Below are 21,234 nucleotides of genomic sequence, written 5' to 3'. Positions count from 1 at the left end.
TAAGGATTCATGACCATGCCATGAAAATCAGAAACTCGCTATTTAAAAAGAATATGCTCATGCAGTAAGTAAGGCCCAACGCGAAACATCACACAATGTTGGGTTTTTTTTTCCAGTCTTCACTGAGAATACAGTGGGGCGTGTTTGTTGGAGGTGAGGGTCTATGAAGACCTCAAGATTTCCTCCATGATTGTATACAAAAGTTGGCCAAAAAAAACTCAACCTGAACTCAGAGACTACAGTTTGTTAGTCAGGGTTCTCTGGAGGAGCAGACCTGGTAGAAAGGTATGGAAAAGGGTGTTTATTAGATTGGCACACAGGGTGTCAAGTGGCCAGCCCAACAGTGGGTATCTACAAATGGAAAGTTCAAGAATTCAGAGCTGCTCAGTCCACAGGCCTGAAAGTCTCAGCTGGTCTTCAGTGTATCCTGGAATCCCGAAGCAGTAGGCGCTAAGGCCTGTGAAGGAACGGACTTGGCATGAGAGTGCAGGCAAGCAGAGCGCTTTCTTCTTCTGTGTCCTTTATACAGGGCCTCCAGCAGAAGGTGTGGCCCAGACCAAAGATGGATCTTCCCACCTCAAAACATCTGGATTAAAGAAACTTCAAAAGATTTCCTACCTCAAAAGATCCAGATTAAAAGTGTGTCTTTTAATCCAGATTAATTAAGAAAAAAAATCCCTCACAGGTGTAGTCAAGTTGACAACCAAGAATAGCCATCATGTACAGCAAGTCAATTCAGACAGTTCAGACAATGCTGCTGAGTTGATACAGTCAGTTATGTATATGTGCTTGCACACTCATGTGTAGATGGGATCACAGTATACTCACAGATGTGCACATACATGTACAACACATGGACACATACACAAGGCACATACCCACACATTTGTGAGTACATATATTTGTGCACACAAGAACATAACACATGTAAGCACACACACAGGTACATGCACACACAAGGCACAACACATATACACATGACTACATACACTATATATGTCAACATTCATAAGCAAACACGTTTGCACACTAATCCAACACATGTGTGAAAATGCATGCATGCACAAAGCATGTGCATGTATCTGTACACAGGGAAAGAGACCATGCCCACTCGTGAGAACACACGCAGGCTGCCTATTTTCTGTACTCCTGCGGTACTAAACTGCCCATTGTTTCATCCAAATGGAGACACACGGCTGTTCCTGGTAGCTTCCAGGATGGATACACGGTCAGTCACCTGCTCCACTGCCACAGCAAACCCCTTTACTTAAGGAAAACATGGTGCATGGTTGAGAACCACAGCAGACTCCATGAACAGGATGACAGTCTCTTTCATTTTCATTTGCAAAGTGAAACCGAAGGTAGATGATTGGCACTGATCCAGTTCCATTTTTAAGTACCTAGTGTAGCGTGGGCCAGTGTAACATGATGGCAGAAAGTATGTTACACACTAGACTCCATGAGCCTCTGCACATACGTGCTCCTCCAGGAGGAATCTGATTGGAAAGAGCCCTGGATTCTCAGGAAAGGCTGTCAATGGAGAGGCACAGGGAGCCTGAGGTGGTGACACATACGGTCTGCACCAATGGAAAGGCAGCTAGTTCAGTCCTCTGCAGGGCACCAAAGAAGCTCCAGTATGCTCTCGAGGTTACTTCCCTCTCTTCTTTCAGAGAGCATGCATCAAGGGCTTCCTTACCACCAAGAAGTCGCATCTAAGGTCTAAAGCAAACTGTCCTCGGGGTTCCTGGGCAATCCTTCTGCCTCACACTGTCATAGAGGGAAGAATGAGGCTAGGGAAGATGCCACTGGGGCCACAGAGGTTACAGTGCAGTGTAGGGGACAGACACCTCCAACATCTGGGACAGCCAAAGGCCAGGGTCAACTGTGTGTCCTGAACAGCCTTCAGATGAGGCCCCAGGGCTCTCCCCTACACAGGATGCTTAATCTAGGTCCTCAAAACATCTGAGCCCCAGCAACATGCAAAGGTGCTATTCCTGAGCCCCCCCAAAAACAGATTCGGGGCCTAAATGACACTCAGGTCACTTGACACTTGGCTTCTCCCACTCTGCTTGCTCTTGAGTACATTAGGATATGAGGATCTACCCCAGGTGGTTGCCATGACTACAAATAGAAATAAGTGGCAGGACTTTGGAAGTCACGTGCATGGAAAGAATTGGGAGGGTAAGACTAAGAAGGATACTACACATCTCCTCCCGTCTTCTAGAGGCCCTGGGTTCCACCCCGATGGCAGGTGTGCTTGGTCCCCAGGGGAGGAGGGAAGAGGAAACAGGCCTGAGTGAGTCCACAGGCATTCTCTAAACCAGCTGGGATAAAGTATCGGAAACAGTAAGCATCACAGTGATCTGAGGGCAGAATGGCTCAGATCATAAAACCAGCAGTGATACTGGCAGCGGGGCGTGCTGGCCTGGTGCATAGTAGGTACTGAACCATTTCCCAAATGAAGGATTAGAAGAGCGGTTCTCAACCTGTGGGTCACAACCCCTTCAGGAAGTTGAAACCCCTAAAGTTTATAGGGGTCACCTATCAGATATCTTTCATATCAGATGTTTACGTTATGATTCATAGCAGTAGCAAAATTACAGTTATGAAGTAGCAACAAAATAATTTTATCACCACAGCATGAGGAACTTTATAATTCTACATCTCCAGTCTGACTCAGTTGATGGACAGTTCACCTAATGGCTATCCCTGCCTCCACTTCGTGGAAATGAACTCCTGCTCCAGGGCTGTGTCTCACATCATCAGAGCATTTATGAGTGTCGACTATAAACCAGGCGTGGTGGTGCAGGCCTTTAATCCCAGTTCTCGGGAAGCAAAAGCGAGTGGCTCTCCCTGAGCTCAAGGCCACCTTAGTCTACCTAGCAAGTTCCAGGCTAGCTATAGCTACACAGTGAGACCCTGTCTCAAGTCCCTTCTCCTCAGAAAGAATAATGACTATGCCACATGGAAACATTGCAATGAGCTGCCAATGTGGTCACAGGGCGTGGTGACAGTGGGCTGGGTGGCCAGGGTTGTACCCAGTTCCTCTCACTGTACACCTTTGAGCCAGTCAACAGCCTGTCTGACTTTCTTAGGCTGTGCAGTGAAGCAGTAATGTTGCCCTCCTAGGAGGTGCAGGAGAAATTAAATGAGACGGTGTTGGGATAACACTCTGCAGAGCCTGGCATGTGACTGGCTTACTGAACAAGATCACAGGATCACAGGTAAGGACAGAGAACAAAACTTTGTTGCTTTCTTTCTCCCAAGGCATATGCATCATGGAGACACCACCCAGGGCTTTAGGGGACTGATATCTACACTTGGTTGGGTGGTATAAACTTTTTGCATCTAAGGTTCAGCATCCTTCTTTACCCAGCACACTCACAAGCTGGTAGCGGTGACATCAGGTAAGTCTGTGAATCCCCCATTCCCAAAGGTCTAATTTATGAACCCAGGCTGATGTCCAGAATGCACGAAGGCATGGGCTGCATGGAGCTTCCCTCAGCTCACAGATCCAAGAGTCCATTCTGACAGGGTGGCTGATTCTGAACTGGGGTACGGTGTCATCTCCCACTCGGAAAGTAGGTACAAAGGAACTATGAGTGTTCCTTTCTGCTCTTCAAAGAGAAGCAGGCTCTGAAGTGCAGGGTTTATCACAGCTGAGAATTCAGAAACAGAGACGCAGACTCCAGACAGCCATCTAGGCCATGGTTAGTGAAGGGCTCTTGGTTTAGCCATTAACCAAGCCCCCAAGACTAAGTTTGTACTCTTCTAAGTGTTGGGGAAATGGCAGTGTGTTAAACAAATCCCTATTTTGTTGAGTATGCATGCTGTAGCCCCATTCACTCACTAAACAATTATGGCTAAGTGCCTACTCTGTGCCAAATGCTGTCATAGTGAGAGGAAGGTGGCCAGGAGATGTTAATAGTTTAGTTAAACTGGTAAGTGCTGTGATACATTAGGAGTAAACCAAGCACTTACTAAGTGTTTATAAGCAATGGGTTGTTTCATTTTCACCCCTAAACGCTGAAGTGACCACACTGTTGAGGGAAGAAACTGCATCAAGAGGACTTTCCCAAAGCGGTGGAGCTGGCAAAGGACAGTGTTGAGATTGAGCCCAGATGATCCGACCACAGACTGACAGTGGTCAAACCAACCAGATCAGACAGCTCTGTGGTTAAGTAACTTAAGCCCCATGAGTCTCGGTGGCTTCAAGTCCCTGTTTGCTTACATCAGGGTCTGGGAATCATGAAGGATCCTGTCTGTTCAGACACCAAACTTCTTAGGATGAAAAGCAAACATCCCCAAGTTTCAGAGCAAGCCAGTTTTTAAAAGACAGCCTCCTGGGAGCCGCAGATGCTGCTGCTGGCCCTGACAATGACAGCGAGCTTGTTGGCTTGGAAGGTTGAGAAGCGTCTGGCTGGACAGGGATATTTTTGGTTCAGAGATGACTTTGATGAGTTCTGCCTCTGCTCCCTGAAATCAGAAATGCCACCTGGGGCGTAAGGATGTGGTGCAGAAGGGGGCGCGTTCCTTCTCTTCATGGATGAAAAGCAGAATCCTTAACGACCAGACAGCACCTCCTGCTTTGAAGCATGTGGTTGTTTGAAGCTTCCAGCTCAGTTTAGTTTCAACAGTAGGTGTCTTCCTTCTCCTCTCCACCCCAATCTAGAGCTCTATCAAAGGGTTCCAAGCTCAGAATCCACCTCTCTCTTTCCTCCCCAAACCCTCTGGCCCAGTTGCATCTGGGACCCTCAGCATCATGCTTTGGGGTTCCCACCTTAGGTATTCAGAGCCTCTGGGATGTTAGAGCAGGAAGCCCTTGATAGACTCCAGGCCAATGCTTTTAAACTGAGTACTGTACTAAAGCCCCGTGCTGATAAAATGAGAGGAGTCAGCCTGTCAAGGAGTGTGCAGGGTGAGGGCTGGAAGCTTGTTTACCTTCCTCCAACCTGAGGTCCCTCAGGTTCTTTATAGAGCTTGGGAGTGATAAAGCCTATAGAGAAAGCCTCGTGGGTTACATACAGAAGACTCCTTCCTCTTGGGAAGCCTGGCAAGCATCCTTTGGGTCATGGCAGAGGGTGTGGCTTTGGTAAGTAGCAGAAAAACTCCTGTAAGCACCAAGGCTCACATTCCCACACCTCCATGTCACCTGCCACCATGTGCCCTTTCTTCTCCAAGAATGCCCAACCTCTGCTGACCTAAGGACCAATCAGGCTTCTCATCAGCAACTCTTGCTGCCTCTCCTTGCTGCTTCCTCCTCTCTGCCTGCCTAGCTCTAGGAAGAGCTCGACTCCTGCCCTCCTTCCTCCTCCCTCCCTCCCACGCTGACTTTGCCCCACTTCATGCCTTTTAAGACTTCTGTGCCTGGGATTTCCATTTGGATCTCCCAGGCATCATACTCTGTCCTGAATACTGTCCATGACTAGCTGTCAATGCAAACACCTCCATCTGAGTGTCTGAGAAGTACCCGTATCTAGCCCCAAAATGGTGTCTGCAGAAGACAGCAGCAGGGGTGGGGCAGGAAAGGAGCAGGACCAAAGCTGCCCACGGGTAGAGACTTCCTGCTCTCCTCAACCTCTTGCTCTTTGGGCACAGGCGCCAGTGTCTGATGGGATTGCATCCTGGCCACGCCCTCCCTAGCAGACTTCTCGAGGGCCTGTGGCACCACCATGACCCCGGAAGGATGCTGACGAGCACTCACTGAAACCCTAGTGCTATGGCCGCCATTGGCCCTGCTAATTCTCTCCTCCGAGGCACTGCTCCGACGTTACCTCATAATCCAAGGTCTTGTCCACGTCAAGATCACATCTCTCTGTGGACCTAGCCTCAGTGGCCATTGCCACAGGTGCAGTTTCCATGTGAGCCGACATTGGAGAATATACTAAACCCACGCTGACCTGCAAGAGGCAGGTCTGCCTTGGTTCAGGACAGGACTTCTCCGGGTCAGCAAACCAAAGGCCCAAAAGCAAGAGTCGAAGGTCAAAAGAGGGAGTGGCTGGCTCTTCCGGTCTACCTCTCAGCACCTGAGCTTCCTAGAAGTATCAAGGGAAAGAGAGGGGCTGATTCACACTTACAGACTCCTTATGCTCATCACACTCCCTGGGTGGTGCCAAGTGCTGGATCAGGGGCAAACAATAAGACACGCCACCCAAAGGAACTCAGTTAATCCACATGACTTCTAGGGTAGTCACAGCTCTTGAAAGATTCCAATCCCTTTGTCTGGCAGCCATCCTGACTGGCTCTCAGACGTAAATGCGCTGAGAGACGTTTGTTCCACTCTTCTTTCTGCACGCCTGATCTTCACAGCCGTGGCTCTAGCTGGCTCGACAGACACGTAAAGAGACCTCTGCATGCTCCTGTGCCCACATCCACTGTGAGAAGGAAGGAGAAATGCAAGAAGCCACAGTGGGGCTCTGCTTCCCGGAGGTGACCAGAAGGCAATAGACGGTTGTCTCCTTCCCAGGAGACAATAGATGAGAGGCGGACTAAGAATCTGGGCTCCAGCTCTGCCCGGTAGTCTTGGCCAAGGCAATGTCTCACGCTGGGCCTCAGTTTCCCCATTAGAAAAGTGTTACCACGTGAACCACATGCTCCCTCGCTATGATGAAAGAGAAAGACAGGATCTGAGGTTCTTGGGACTTGAGTTCCTATTCTGCTGTTGATGGACTTAGCTCTGGGTAAGTGCCCAAAGGTCTTGCATCTTCAGATTCTCTTCGTATCAAATAGGTGGCTGTTAGTACCTAACTGATCTTCCCATATTCATCCCTCCTCCGCACTGTGACCAACACGAACTTTTTACAATAAGTATTTAATCACAGACTTTCTCCTAAAGGGCTTCCCAAGGTCTGCGTAAAGTATCTGATACATAAAGACTCACGTTCAGATCCCCAGAACCCACAGACATATCCAAGTATGATTCTCTGTAAGGCCTAAGCACTTAAGCACTGGGGTCAGGGAAGTAGGCTTAAACAGGAGGTTCTCTGGAGCCAGCCTAACTGGATCAGTGAGCTCCAGGGTCAGTGAGAGACTCTACCTCAAAACATAAGGTGGAGAGGGATGGAGGAAGACACTAGACATTGACTTCTGAGCTCCATAAATAGGTGCACACATGATCATCTGAACACACATGCACATATATGAAGATGGATGAGAGAGAGACAGACAGAGAGAGAGAGCTTTTGGAGGCTCTCCAGGGATCCCAAGAGAGACTTAATTTGGCAGATGCTTTGTCTAACTATTCCCTGTCTCCCTTCAATCTTCTTTTTTCCCATCCCAGCCACACAGGCTCCTCTTCCTTCCTGGAGGCTCCCCTCTGCCACAGGCCTTTTGCACGTGTTACTTACATATACAGGATACTCTTCCCCTCTCCACCAAACTGGACTTGCTTAAGCGTTGCTTAAGCTTTGCTTTCCTTACAGAGGCCACCCCCTCCATGCTCCCAAACATATCAGCTTCAGCAGAGACTCACAACTCAATGGAATCTCTCTGTTGTATCAGGAGCCAAGATGCAAATTCACACCTGTATTACTATTCCAGTGAATAAGTTTATCACAAACTTGGAAGCCCCAGGAAGGCAGGGACCAGGTTGCCTAATATCTAAGACAGCACCTGTGGAAACAGCCATAAGGAACAGAATAAAGTCATCAATTTGTGCATGGCAGGGGTTATGCTTCATGATAGTCTCAAGAGAAGACAGTCATGGAGAGTCTAGATGACTTACCCAGTTTCTCAGTCAGTAAGTGTTGAGCCTGGTTGCTTGTACACTATTTAAAATTTTTCACCCAATGAGACAGGGTTCTGGGAGCAAGGAGTCTGGGACTACATGGGCATTTAAAAATAATAGCCACCCCATTAGGTATTTATTGTGGCACCCAACACTATTCTACTTTTACATGAAGCCACTTGTTCAGTCCTCCCAACAACAGCCTATGATGGGGAACTACCATTATCCTCACGCCACAGCTGTGGGAACTGAGTCTGGAAAAGATTAAAGGCAGAATTTGTTCCTTTGTCCCCCTAACCCAGTTCTGTGGTTCTTGGGGAAGACAAGGTTCAGCTTCCACCACCGGAGAGTGGATTGAACTCACTTCGTGTGCCGCAGACCCGTGCTTTCGGTTCTGCGTGTGAAGTGGTATAAGGTCCTTAATGCAGAGTATGCAAAGAGCATCCTTTAGAGATAGTGAGCGAGCCTCTGCCCCTGGGCCTTGGCTGAGGTTACACTGTGATCTGATCAAAAGCTAGCAGTGACCCTCTGAGAGGCCATGGAGAAGGACACTGACTTGGGTTATAGCACTGTCCTGTGCGCCCATATGTTGGTCATCAGGGTAGATACTGGTGCCAAAGGAAGACATGCCCTGTTGGCTATGCCAAGGGTCTTTTTCTGGGGGCCTCTTAGTGTTCCCTGGGATTCTTATCTCTCCACTGGGTTGTAGCAGCTCAAAGCCCAGACTCTGGAGCCCAAACTCCAAACCTCTTACTTATAGTATTGGGGCAACACACACCAGTGGCTGAACTTGGTAAAGCCTTAGTTTTCTCCCCAGAAACACTCATTTCACAAGATCTGTGAGCAGATGAAATGGGGTCACACAGAAGATGTGGAAAGCCTAGACTAGCACCTGGTCCAGCAAGTGGCAGCCCTCTCTGCGAACAAAATGCAAGGAATGTCAGAGGAGTAAAGGTTCAATTTTCCAGAATTTCTTGGTATCCGAGTCCCTGAAACCTTGTATTTCTCCCATGTCTGAGAGCTTCATCACTGTAATCCACACCACTTGCTGCACAGGAAGACACCATCAGTCATAAAGATAAAGATGGCAGCTGTTAAATGTGTGTCGTGGAAGAGAGAGCAGGATAAACATCTCATATTTACGATAACACATTGATCTTCACATACTTAAGGAAGAACAGAGAGACTGACGTACAAATGTGGCCTGGTCACATGCAAGTCATGTCACCTTAGACAAAGTCATTAAACTTTCTGTTCCTCAACTTCCCAATCCGCAAAAGAGTGTTGATACTAACACCTCCCTACAGGTATTGAAGTGTCTAGATATCTAAAGAGCACAAGGTTGGGGTTGGGGCCATTCGCTGCTTATCAAGAATCCGTAACTCCCAGCCTCTTTGCATCTAGTTAAGACCACGTGTCAGAGTAGTGGTCATTGGGACTGACATACGCATGCCCAGAACGGCCCCACAAAAACCTCTCATGCAACAACTTTGTCTTTCTTTTTTTTTTTTTTTTTTTTGGTTTTTTGGTTTTTTGAGACAGGGTTTCTCTGTGGCTTTGGAGCCTGTCCTGGAGCTAGCTCGGTAGACCAGGCTGGTCTCGAACTCACAGAGATCCGCCTGCCTCTGCCTCCCGAGTGCTGGGATTAAAGGCGTGCGCCACCATCGCCCGGCAACTTTGTCTTTCTTACTCCTCCTATCAGCTGGAGTCTATATGAAAAAGAAAACAAAATTTGTTGTTGATTTTTGCAGTGCCAAAGATCAATATAGTATTGTGCATGTTTAGGCAAATGCACCACCACTGAGCTACACTCTCAGTCCAGGAAACAACTGTGTTGTGTTCTGCCACTAAGATATCAGGATTTACCTGCTACATCAATTAGTCTTACTCTAACTAACATAGAAATAGTTACCATAAGGGAGGTGCTTAATATATGTGACGTGATTAGAAGGCAGAACACTGGAGTCCCGTGTTATGTATGCAGTGGTAAGATGTTTGATTCAGCTGTCATCTGCGGTAATTTAGACATCAGGACTGATATCCAGTGAGCTGTAGCTCTGTAGAAAGAGGTTAGGGGAGATTATGGCAATAGACCGTGATGATAAACTCTTGAGTTCGGCAGTTATTAGCTGGGGCACAAGTAATCCAGTTTGCAAGTCAAATCAGAAAGGAATCATGGAGAGGTGAAAAAGAAAATAATTTCTAGACTCCCAAACAATGAGAGAAAAGGTTAAGAGGACTTGTAACTGAAATAAGTACAAGATTATAGTACCCCATAAGCTTAATAGCGTCAATGTGCTTGCCATGAATTTGAGAAAGAAAAGGAAATAGAGGGTAAAGAAGCAAAGCATGACCAGGCTGTAAGATCTGGTCCAGGAAATAACTCTTGAGTGAGGCTGCTAACACTCTAGATGTCTGCTGGGAGTGGTCTGAACATCCACCGAGGGCTCATTGTGATTAAATCCTGGATTCCCAAGATGGTACTTCTGAGAAGTGGGACCTAGTTGGTGAACTTTGAGTCACTGTGGAGGTGTCTTTGGAAGGTGGTTGAGTGACTATTTGGTAGTTCACTTAAGAAGGATGTTTAAAAGCCCAAATTTAGTTCCACTTCCCTCTCTACCCTTGACTTAAAAGGCGACCCCACTCCAGCAGGAACTTTAATCACTGACAGCTGCAATGGCAATTTCCGTAGAATCTTTGACGGAAGAGAGGCGAATCAGGCACCATGACTTTGAGTTAAATGAACCTTTTTTCTTTGTAAATGTAGTTGCTTCATGCATTTCAGCATGGTGACTCAAAGCTGATGAATACAATGACAATCCCTCTAAATTGCACTGGAGGAAATCTCTAAGCTTGGGGTTTAAAAGGTCTTATTGCTAAAGCAATGAAAATAATCCTTGATATCCAAAAGTTCTAGGTAAAAAGCTATATTACAAAAGATTTAGAGCCTTTAAAGTGGCAATACATTGCAGGACTCACTTTGAGTGTGGCCAAGAAGAATAAAGGGGAAAAAAAAAACCCTTCACGCTGGATAGAGCTGGGAATGGGGAGAACAATGAACCAGCAAATTCTTCCCAGAGGGTAGAATCTAGGCCTAATCTAAAAATGTTAGCCATGGTCATGCACACAGGGCTTAGTTGACAAGCTCTCATGACTACTAAGGACCAGATCCTGCCATGTGTCTCTCACTAGTCCCTTTGCTAAGAGAGAGTTTCACTGTGAGTATCCCACCATGTTGTAATATGCTGTGTGACTATAGATAGTTAGGTAATATATCACCTTGGCTACAGGTCCCTAAATCATGAATAATCCCATTAAAAGTAGTGAATGGGTCTGAGACTCATTCAAAGTTCTTAAATACCAAGTCAAGAACAATGGTCAGAGAGAAAAAAATGACACAAAGACATATGTGTGTGTGTGTGTGTGTGTGTGTGGTAACAAGACAGATGTAGATAAATATGACTACTGATACATGAACAAGGTGACTTGTCCTGTAAATAGATTTCTTTTTTTTTTTTTTTTTTTGTTTTTTGTTTTTCGAGACAGGGTTTCTTTGTGGTTTTGGAGCCTGTCCTGGAACTAGCTCTTGTAGACCAGGCTGGTCTCGAACTCACAGAGATCCGCCTGCCTCTGCCTCCCGAGTGCTGGGATTAAAGGCGTGTGCCACCACCACCCGGCTTGTAAATGGCTTTCTTAAGCCCCTTGTTTTGCCAGGTTTCATTTGTCTGTCGGCTGGATGAATGGAAAGGAGGTGCGACACAGTGAAGATAACACAAAGCAAAAACTCCTTATCAGCCAGGCCTTGGTACCTAAATGATACTCTTGAGTTCCTCCAGCCCACATTTCACCCAATCAGAGTTTAAGAGAAGAAGAATGACCTTCGACTGAGATTTGGAGATTGTCTCTTATATCAACTGATGTGATTGTAACAATTATAACACATAGAAGTCATTAAAAACAGTGCCTGTCTCATAATAAGCATTGGAAATGTAGCTATTATTCCTGCAGTAAATACCCATTTTACAGATAGGAAACCTTGGGCTGACAGGGATGTCCGACCCCAGAGTCAGATACAGGTGAATGATAATCAGAGCCATTTTATAGATGAACTTGTTATCTGGTCCAAGGTTGCAGTTAGCAACAGACTTAGACTCAAGAGCCCTCTTCCAACTCAGAGGTAATCAGCACCCCACCTGTGACCTCAGATCTCCAACTGATCCCTCATTGTCTTAGTAGGCCGTCATTATGATGTTTCAGGACTTGCAAACACCCCAACAAGGAACTGATGCGCCTGCACAGAAAATCAAATAACCCTCTACTGACCCAAATTCCTAGCTTTAATTTACAAAGAGCCATTTAATTAAAAATGTGCTCTGAGTCCAAAGGCAGGGCACGGAAGGGTTCTGGAGAGTTTCGCTGCCTCCCTGAAGACACCAAGTTCCTCATGAGACATTTTGTTCAAAAGAGCCACAGCGCAACACCGAAGAGCCACGGCGTGAAGCAGAAGAGCCACGGTGCAACATAGCGCAACCAGCTCCATTCCAGGAAAACTGCTGAGCAAGCATTTAGTGCAGGCTCAGCGTCCACAAGGCAAAGGACCTACAAGCCAACCAACTCACCTCACCAGTGCTGCTGAGGTAAGGGCTCACGTTAATTAATGTTTACAAAGTGACTGGGTATCCCTGAGAGAAAAGAGACTGTGCAGAACCCCAAAGTATTGCTAGCAGCATCCTGAATAACCTGCTTCTAAAAGGAACTTGTTACTGGGAAGTGCCTCCCATAAAGCTGGCACCTTTGCAGCCCAGATCATCGGAGCTAATCCTGTAATTGTCCTCCATGGTAGGTTTGCATTTCTTTTGGTTTTGTAAATGTGTGTTTCTCTTTCTTTATGTGATCCTCATAACATGGACACACACACACAAAAAAAATTATCACAATAATTTACCATCTAGAAGACACAGGAACCAAGACTGGAGACTGGATGTTTCTAAGCAGAAAATCCTTTCCTGCTTGGGTCAAACTATACCACCTCTTCCAGCCTTCCCTGAAGAATTTTCTGAGTGTATATCAAAATTTCATGCAAGGATCCCTGTGGCTTTTGTGGAGGGCATGCCTTCTCCCCCCCCCCCCCCTTGCAGGGTATCTTACAATACAGAGGAATGTGTGAAGCTAAATTTCATGATGGGAGACATGTGGACAAGTATAGATAGATACCTCTATCAACATAAGAGACATTTCTATCACTCAGTAGGTTTCCTGAAGACATCTTTTTTTTTTTTTCAAGGAGTCATGAAGTTATGGTCAGAAGCCAATTCCTGAAGTAGGTATACAAACAATTGGAAAACAGCAGCCTTGGATTCCAAACCCAAGAGGTGACATTGGAGGCTGATCCCATAGCAACCGCCCTTACAAAGGCTGGTGGCTAAGTTTGCCATCCTAAAGGCTGAAGGAGCTGACTATATGCATTCACTCAACAAGTAGGAGAAAGTATCTGCAGAGGTGCCAGGCATTCCGAAGGGGCACTAGAAGAACGCTGTGGATGAGCAGGAGTAGAGAAGGAGTTGTAGCCTCTTAGGGAAGAGGGCAGATCATTGGTGAACTAGGAGGTTGAGTGGTTTCTCTGGCGGCATTTAAGATGCAGTGACTAAGGCATGACAAAAGCCTTCTGCCTCCTCCCTGTTTTCAGTGCCAGTGCAATGGATCAAATCAAATGTACACACCCCACAAAAACTCCGCCAGTCCCTGGGGTCTCAGGCTCTTCAAAACACTAAAAATTAACACAAGAAAACCTAGATCTAAAGAGTTTTTACAGCACCACAAAGATCACGCTCCAAGCCCCGCCCAGCGGAGCTGGACCCAAGCCCCGCCCACTTAATGCTGCCTCCCACCCCCTGTAGTTTTCGTTTTTTTCTGAACCCAGTCCTCCTAGTTTTGTGCTTCCCCAGCCTTGGCAGTTTAGTACCCAAATATGACAGAGAGGCTGTTGCAGAAGTGGCAGTGTGGGACGAAGCCGAAAAACTTTCAAACGAGGGTTTGAGCCTAGCAAGATGGCTCAGAGGGTAGAGGTGCTTGCCACCAAGCCTGAGGACCCCAGCCTGATCCCCAGGACAGACATGGTGGAAGAAGTGAACTGACCCTCAGAAGGGTCTTCTGATTTCCACTGTTTTAGATTGAAAACTGCTCCAAAGTTGCCATTCCTGTGAAATCTGCATCCTACATGGCTCCAAAGAGGCTGGTCCCAAACTGTTCCAAGGCACCTGGTCCCAGATGGTCCCGCAAGCCTGGACTACAAGCGAAGGGCCTTCACTCCTATCTCTCTCTCATCCCCGCCTTGATCAGCTTTCCTGCTTTCTTGGAATTTCTCCCCAAAATGATGCCCCAATGTCAACAAGAAGTTGTCACAGAAAAGATTGTGTTGTTCCTTATCATTTATTATCAACAAGAAGGCTGGGATTTTAGGTCTCAAACTCAAAAGAAATGGCTAACTGGGGGGTCTATTTACATATCCAAGCGGACCTGGCTGCCAGGTTCTCCCAGCATCCCTCAGTCCCTACCTGTTGCAGGGTATGACTGGCATTCACTCCAGGGGTTGGACTGCCCTTTCCCCAGATAGGAAAAAACAGTCTAAAAGCCAGGACCCTCACCAGTCACCCTTTCCTAACTCCTTACCTTTTATAGGAAAACAAAAGGGAGAAATGTTGGGGACTCTGGCCGGCAATACCGGTCTGGGCATCTCTACTAAAGGCGCTTACAGTCTCCCCCTTTCCTCCCCGCTCTCCTCACATGGGTCAGTTCAGGGGATTGTCCACTCTGGACTATCCCAGAAATTTTTGTCCCTGCCTTTGACTATGCTCTCCTTCATATCTACCATAAACCTCCACTATACCTAAGAACAGTTATATCTTCCTTTTTATTTCTTTTTTTCACTCACAATGACCTCTGCATGGGCAGCATGGCACACTTACACACACACACACACACACACACACTTAATAATTAAGAATGAAATTCAAGAAGCTCAAAGGCAGCTAGCTTCTTTGAGGACATCGCTGTACAATATAGTACAACAGCTTGCTCGAACAGACGTCAAGTAAGTTCTGACTGTGTATTGGGTTCTCCCTTTGGCTTAGAAGATGTAAAAAACACATATTCAGTACTGCCAATTCAGATGTCAGGTCTGAAAGGGGTGTAAGTGGTAACAAAAAGAACAGCAAATTGTCTGGGGTTAGTGCTCAACTGTGTGGATAATGAAGTTGGCTGGCCTGAAGGCAGGGCACACTCACCTGCACCTGGTCACATATGCACAGCGGTTAAGAGTATGGACTCTGAAGTAGGCCATCTGAGTCAAACAAGCAATACACTAAAACTCCATCTGTGCCTCAGTTTCTTGCACTGCACAAGGAAGATGGCAGTAGTACATTTTGTTTATTTGTTTGAGGCAAGGTGTCATGCATCCCAGACTGGCCTCAAACTTTGCTATGCAGCTGAGGATGGTCTTGAACGTCTCATTTTTCTATCTCCACTTCTGCCTGCTAGTATGACATGCCTAAGATGCTTATTCAGTGCTAGGGATTGAACCCAGAGCTCCGCACATGCTAGGCAAGCGGTCCATCAACTGAGCTACATCCCTGACGGTAGTACTAGACAAAAGGAACGCAGAAGATCAATATGTAAGAAATGATCCTGGGAATGGGTTGGCTGTTTTTGCCTTTTACCCAGTGTCTGCTCATTCCCTGGCATTTAAAAACTGTTCAATAAATATTGAAGAACAGATGAATCCACAAATGAACAAATAAGTGATGTTAGTGAGTCAAAAGAGGGAAAAATCTGTTATGGAAGGTGTGTGGTCCTCAGTCAGGCTTGCATATCAGACAGGCTGCCACACAAAACAGCTGGAGAAACAGGCTTGATGTTCAGGCTATGTTTTGGATGCCTGAAACATTAATCACTCATTTCTTAGCTCTTCTGTATGCATGCCTGGCCATTTTGAACAAGCCCATGGAGAGATTAAGAGATCAGGATGAAATACCAGTATGTCTTGGGCCAGAAAGGGCAGAAGGAAGAGCCCTGAGCCCCAGAAGTTAAGATGTGTGGTGTGGGGAAGTCTGTGATGGCTTCAAGGCCCAGCCGCCACTCATTCACCCTGCCCAAAACCAACCCTGTGGGTTTCTCTCTCCTTAAATTAGCCTTACTCAAAAAAGGGAGAAACATAAATGGTGTTCTTTAAAAGAGGTTAAAGATCCTAAAAGTAAAATCCATTTGGAAAAAGATTGGCTTCTGACAGAGCTGTGAGGAAGCTGGGGGTACATTGTTTATTGAAACCTGCATTCTGCAGACAAGTGGGCTGGGGCCCAGCAAAGTCACCCCAAGTCCCAGTTTAGGAGAAGGACAGACAGAGGTGGGACAGGATGCAAGTGTTTGCAGCCTAGGGCTTCCTCGGGGTGGCGAAGTGGGATGTGAATCCCCCCACTCCCCAGAAAAGAAAATCGAGGGAGAAAAAAAAACCCAAGAGGAAGCAAGGAAGGAGTTGTAGTGCTGAGGTAACTCTGGTTAAGGGATGACTGGGGGAGGGGGCACTATAGGGGGAGTAAGACTAAGCAAGTCTGTGCTTTCTGAGTGAGGGTAGTCTTCCAAACAAAGAACAATTTAAAACTCGGGGGTTTGCAGGTGGATGCCCGATTCTGAAAAAGCACACAGGAAATCTCAGGCTTTGTCACCAGATGTCACCGTTCTCAGAGGGACGTCCTGTGTGCTCGCCACGTGTGCCTGTGTCTGTGCACGTCTGTACGTGTCTGTGTACTCTGGGGAATATGGCTTAGGGCAACAGAGGGGGAAGGGCTCTGGCAGAGAAGTCGAAGAATCTCCAGGATCAGGGCCCCTCCCCCATCGTGCACAAGCTCACACACGCGCGCACACACATGTGTGCCGGAGTAGCTCTTTTCTTCCCCTCCCCCACTATGATCACATGCAGGTGAGGAGATCTACAGAGTTCATCAGAGTAAATTTACAAACGGTTGCAGCTGGAGCTTTATGCCTCAGGAGCCTGCTGGCTCGTTCCTTTGCACACTCACAAGGCACTTGCACACACATGCGTGGGCACACCCACACACGCACTGTTGGCACCCAAGAAGTCAAGCCAGGCCAGATACGTCTTTCCTACGGCTTGGAGGAAACAGACAGGCTGCAACATGAATGAAATCTACCCAGAAAGGCTGCTTTTTCGCTCCGACCACGCAACCCCGAGCCAAACCGCCTGGAATATGTAGCAAAGTTTTATTTCTCTTTTAGAGTCTCCAGTTACTCTTCTACCATTTCCTGTGGAAAACTGAAGCTTTGAAGTGTCTAGCTCAGGCTTCTCAGACAGGGACCGCCAGCAGGAGCCCCGGAAAACAAACGCCCCAGTACCACCTCCTCTGCTGCCAGGACCAAAGGTTCAAACCCACCCAGCGCCCTCCAGTGGGGCACGATGCGGGGAGGGATTTCAGAACCTCGAGGAAAAGGATATCTTTAGCTGATAACCCCTCCCTCTTGCCCGGGTCCTTGGTGGTGCTCCTTCACCCACCAAGTGATAGATGTAAATCGCCTGCCAGAGTGGGGAAATTGGAATTCATGGCCTTGTCTCAGGTCTTCCCACCTCCTCCCAGCTCTGGGTTCCAGGGCTCAGAAACTGCTCTGGAAACTTGGAGCTATGCAGTGTCACCGGCCCACAACCACCACCACATACATACACCTCCCTCGACATTTTTAGGCCCACCCAGCTCTACCTCTACCCTTCCACCTTCGCCACAGCCAGCTAGCCATGCCTTCCCAGCGCACCTACAGCGACCCCAGAAGGCCTGGGGCAAGGGAGAGAACTGCATGGCAGAGAAGGCAGAGAAGCGAACGCACCTCCTCCAGATCGTAACCAAACTCGAATGTGGCACTGGAATGTGGCACCTTCTAAATCAAACCAGGGTTCTAGAAGATATTTCTCAAGCCTGACCCGAATAAAACAACATACTAAATTATGTGTAAAAATAAAAAGGGTAGTGGATTTTGCTCGCGTGCTGCGGGAGGCAGCCATCTCCTGGCCCTGCACAGGGGGGCGGAACCCTGTGTGCTCGGTGACTTTTATTACCGGTGTAAACTACGCGGAGCCCAAGCTCAGGAATGAACCTGCGGGTTTCTAGCCAGCCTGGCCACCACCTCAAAGACTGCGGACTGCGCGAGTGGCCAGAGAGACGCGGGAGGGGGTGGGGGACACTAGACAAACTTAAACCCGAAGTTGATTGAGTTGGGTGACAGAAGGGGGGCATCGGTGCAGCCACTTACCGCTGGCGTTCTTCCCACAGATGAGGTGCTGGTAGGGCTGCAGCAGCCCCCAGATTTCCGAGTCGTTGTTGACCGTGTGCTCCAGGGTCTCTACGGTGAATTTGGGCGCTTCGTGAAGCGTATGGTGGTGGTGGTGATGGTTGGCGACGGCGGCAGCCGCGGCGGGGGCCGTGGCTGTGGCCGGAGGGACTACGGCCGCCGCCGTAGCTGGCGGGGCGCAACAGCTACTGCCCCCGCTGGCGCTGCTAGCTGCGCTACAAGGGCCACCGCTCGCCGCTCCCCCTCCAGGCGTCTCGCGCTCCTTATCCGCGGCAGGGGCAGCACCCGGGCCTGAGCCGGTGCCTGGGCCAGAACCCGAGCTGGAGCCAGTGCAGGGGCCGCTACAGCTACGGGGTAGCCCGGAGGCCAACACCCGCGTGTAGATGTCCCGGAAGAGGCTCTCCATACAGGCCGTCAGGTAGATGGCCGCATGCTCGTGGATGCGCAGCGCCACGCGGCTGTCCACCATCCAGCGGTACACGCGGCCCACGGAGAAGGTGAGGCCGCAGCGCGCCGACTTGCCACGGCCTAAGCGGTCGCCGCCTGCGCTGCTCATGTTGTAGAGGGACAGCGCGGCCAGCGCGGCAGCAGTGCAGTGCGCCGCCAGGCCCCAGGACAGCACAATCTCCATGGCGCTCTGGATCTCATACTTAGTGCACTTGGCGAAGCGCAGGCTCAGGCGCTGCGCCTCTTTGGCGATGCGCACCAGAGCCCTGCTTACCAGCATCGAGAACTTGGCCAGTGCGTCCTTGGGCAGACTGCCGGGGGCCGCTGGGCCTGCCCGGGGATCCCGCGAGCGCAGCAGCAGCAACTCCAGTTCCTGGAGGGTCCAGGGGACCTCGTCGAGGTCCGGCAGCAGCCGCGAGCAGTGCTGGCCGGCGCAGTCCAGCCCCTCGGAGTCTTCCACCAGGGCAGTGTTGACGGTGTCAAAGCTGTTGTGCCGGCTGTGCATGGAGTCAGCTAGAGGCGGCCAGCAGCTCCCGCCATACGGGGACGCCGGGTGAGAGTCAGAACAGCACAGAGACAAGTTGGAGGAGCGCACAGAGTCCGCCGCACCACCATAACCCGAGTCAAGCGTCAGATCCTCCAGCGTTCGCACCACCGGCTTCTTACCTCTCCTGGCCATCGCTGCGCCACTTCATGCTGCGGCCGATGGGGAGCCGAGGGGAAGGAAAGGCAAGGCGCTGTGGGCACCGGGGGCCACAGGGACGACAAAACGACTCCCCGTCGCCTAGGCTCACTTTCCCACCTGGCGTTGCCAGCAAGTGCCACTACTTTCGCCTGCCTCCCACAGGCGTCACCACTGAAAGATACACGACAGAGACTGAAGTCGTCTTTTGGAGTCGGGGCCAGAGCTGGGGTGCACTGAACCGCAAGCCAGGCCGGGAGAGAAGCTCCTGCCAGGACTCACGTCTTTCATCCAAAATTAAAGTGTCTGGCCCGCTCCTCCCTGGAACTGAACGGACGCAGAAGCCTCTGAGTGCTGGCCACGGTGTCGCTAGAACCGAGATCGCCCCAGATACCGCCGCCGCAGCTCGGCGGGCAGCGGGCTCCCGGCTCCGGGATCCGGGCCGCGGCTCCCTGAGCTCCCGCCCCGCACTACAACGCCGTAGCCAAGCGGCTGCAAAACCCTGCTGAGCCCCAGCAAACCCTGGCAGACAGAGGGCGGGCATATGCAAAACAGGGCGGTGTAAGAGCCAGTGGAATCAGAGGATGCTAATTACCTTTTAAAATATTCCTCTTCTCCACGCGGCACCGCCCCTCGGACACGCCCCCCCCGGCCTTGACCAGGGCTGCAGCTTGGAGGGAGCGGCGCGGCCAGTGAAACCGGGGCCTATGGAAGCGGGGAGAAGGAAATGTGGAAACCTATGGAAGCGGGGAGAAGGAAATGTGGAAACCGCGATCCTGCGATTGTTGCTCCCCCAGTTCCCGCTGCTGAGAGTCGTCTGTTACTCTCAGCGGTTCACAAAGTGTTTGCCTGAGGGTCACTTTCTGTTTTGGTACATTGGATTTCTTTCTGCCTCCCACCATCCCATACAAGAAGCATGTTTCTCCTCCCTCGTCAGGGCCCCTAATTCATGCAGGTATCTTGTCTCGGCATGGGTTTGCTCCAGCGTGAAGGGAAATAAACCAGGAAAGCAGAGGGAGAGGACTGATGGATGCCACTGGGAAGCGAATCTACAGTCATAAACCACCTGTCACCAGGACTCACTGGATTTTGTTTGGTCAGGCAGGAATGTGCACCCACTATTTAAAGTCCCAGGGTTTGCACCCAGCAAGGTGGCTCCCTGCCACTTTGGGGTTCTGGCAGACAATCTTCTAGATAGCTCAGCTTTAAAAAGGGCAAATTTGAGCAGGAGAACATTCTTTTTCAACTAAAGAAAGATACAATATATATATGGAGAGAGAGAGAGAGAGAGAGAGAGAGAGAGAGAGAGAGAGAGAGAGAGAGAGAGAGAGAGAGAGAGAGAGAGAGAGAGAGACGGGAGTCTACTACAGTTCTGTGTCTAATGGCATTGCCTTTGTTAGTGTGTGTCCCCACCTACTCTAGGAGAAACTATGCCTTATTCATCTGAGGATCGACAGCTCCTACACAATCCGGCTTCTATAAGAAGCCCGCCCAGATCTCCCAAAACTATCTTGGGTGTTTCCGCCACCCCACCCTCTTGGATATCTTCAAAGTTCTGGGCCCTGATTACACTGGGTCACTACCATCTATTTATTTGCGTGAATTCCACGCTGGGCTAGGGAATTGCGGTGAATATGATGAGTTGATGAGGGACTGGCACGCTTTGAACTGCTGGTTTGGATTGTTCAAGTACGGCCAGCAGGGATGTGAGAAGACACTCAGCGTCACTGATCATCAGAGAAACTGCAAATCAAAACCCCCAAAAGCTGCCAGCTCATGCCTGTTAGGACTGCAATTATCAAAAAGTCAAAAGATTGCAAGCACTAGCAAGGGTGTGGAGAAAAGGGAACCTTGTCCTCTATTGGTGGGAAGGGAAATTAATATAGTCATTATGAAAAAAATGCTAAAGATTGCCCCCAAAAATATACAAATTAGAAGTGCTATATGATCCAGTAATCTCACATCTGGATATTCATTCCAAAGAATAAAATCACTATCTACTGACACCCCCTTGTTCACTGAAGCATAA

The 21,234-nt window shown here is 49.0% G+C and overlaps 1 protein-coding gene across 3 annotated transcripts in view; it reads right to left on the bottom strand.

The window, feature by feature from the left end:
• Positions 1 to 19,294, bottom strand: part of Abtb3 (ankyrin repeat and BTB domain containing 3) — a 243,736-nt gene extending 224,442 nt beyond the window's left edge. For all 3 annotated transcript variants that reach the window (XM_075954315.1, XM_075954317.1, XM_075954316.1), the window contains exon 1: positions 18,038 to 19,294. In XM_075954315.1, the coding sequence (XP_075810430.1) occupies positions 18,038 to 19,202 (1,165 nt within the window). In that variant the 5' untranslated portion in view covers positions 19,203 to 19,294. The remainder of the gene's footprint in view (positions 1 to 18,037) is intronic.
• Between the last annotated feature and the right edge of the window lie 1,940 nt (positions 19,295 to 21,234).

The sequence above is a fragment of the Microtus pennsylvanicus genome, chromosome 20 (assembly GCF_037038515.1).
Source record: "Microtus pennsylvanicus isolate mMicPen1 chromosome 20, mMicPen1.hap1, whole genome shotgun sequence".
Taxonomy (NCBI): Eukaryota; Metazoa; Chordata; class Mammalia; order Rodentia; family Cricetidae; genus Microtus; species Microtus pennsylvanicus.
This window is presented reverse-complemented; position numbering and strand designations above follow the sequence as displayed.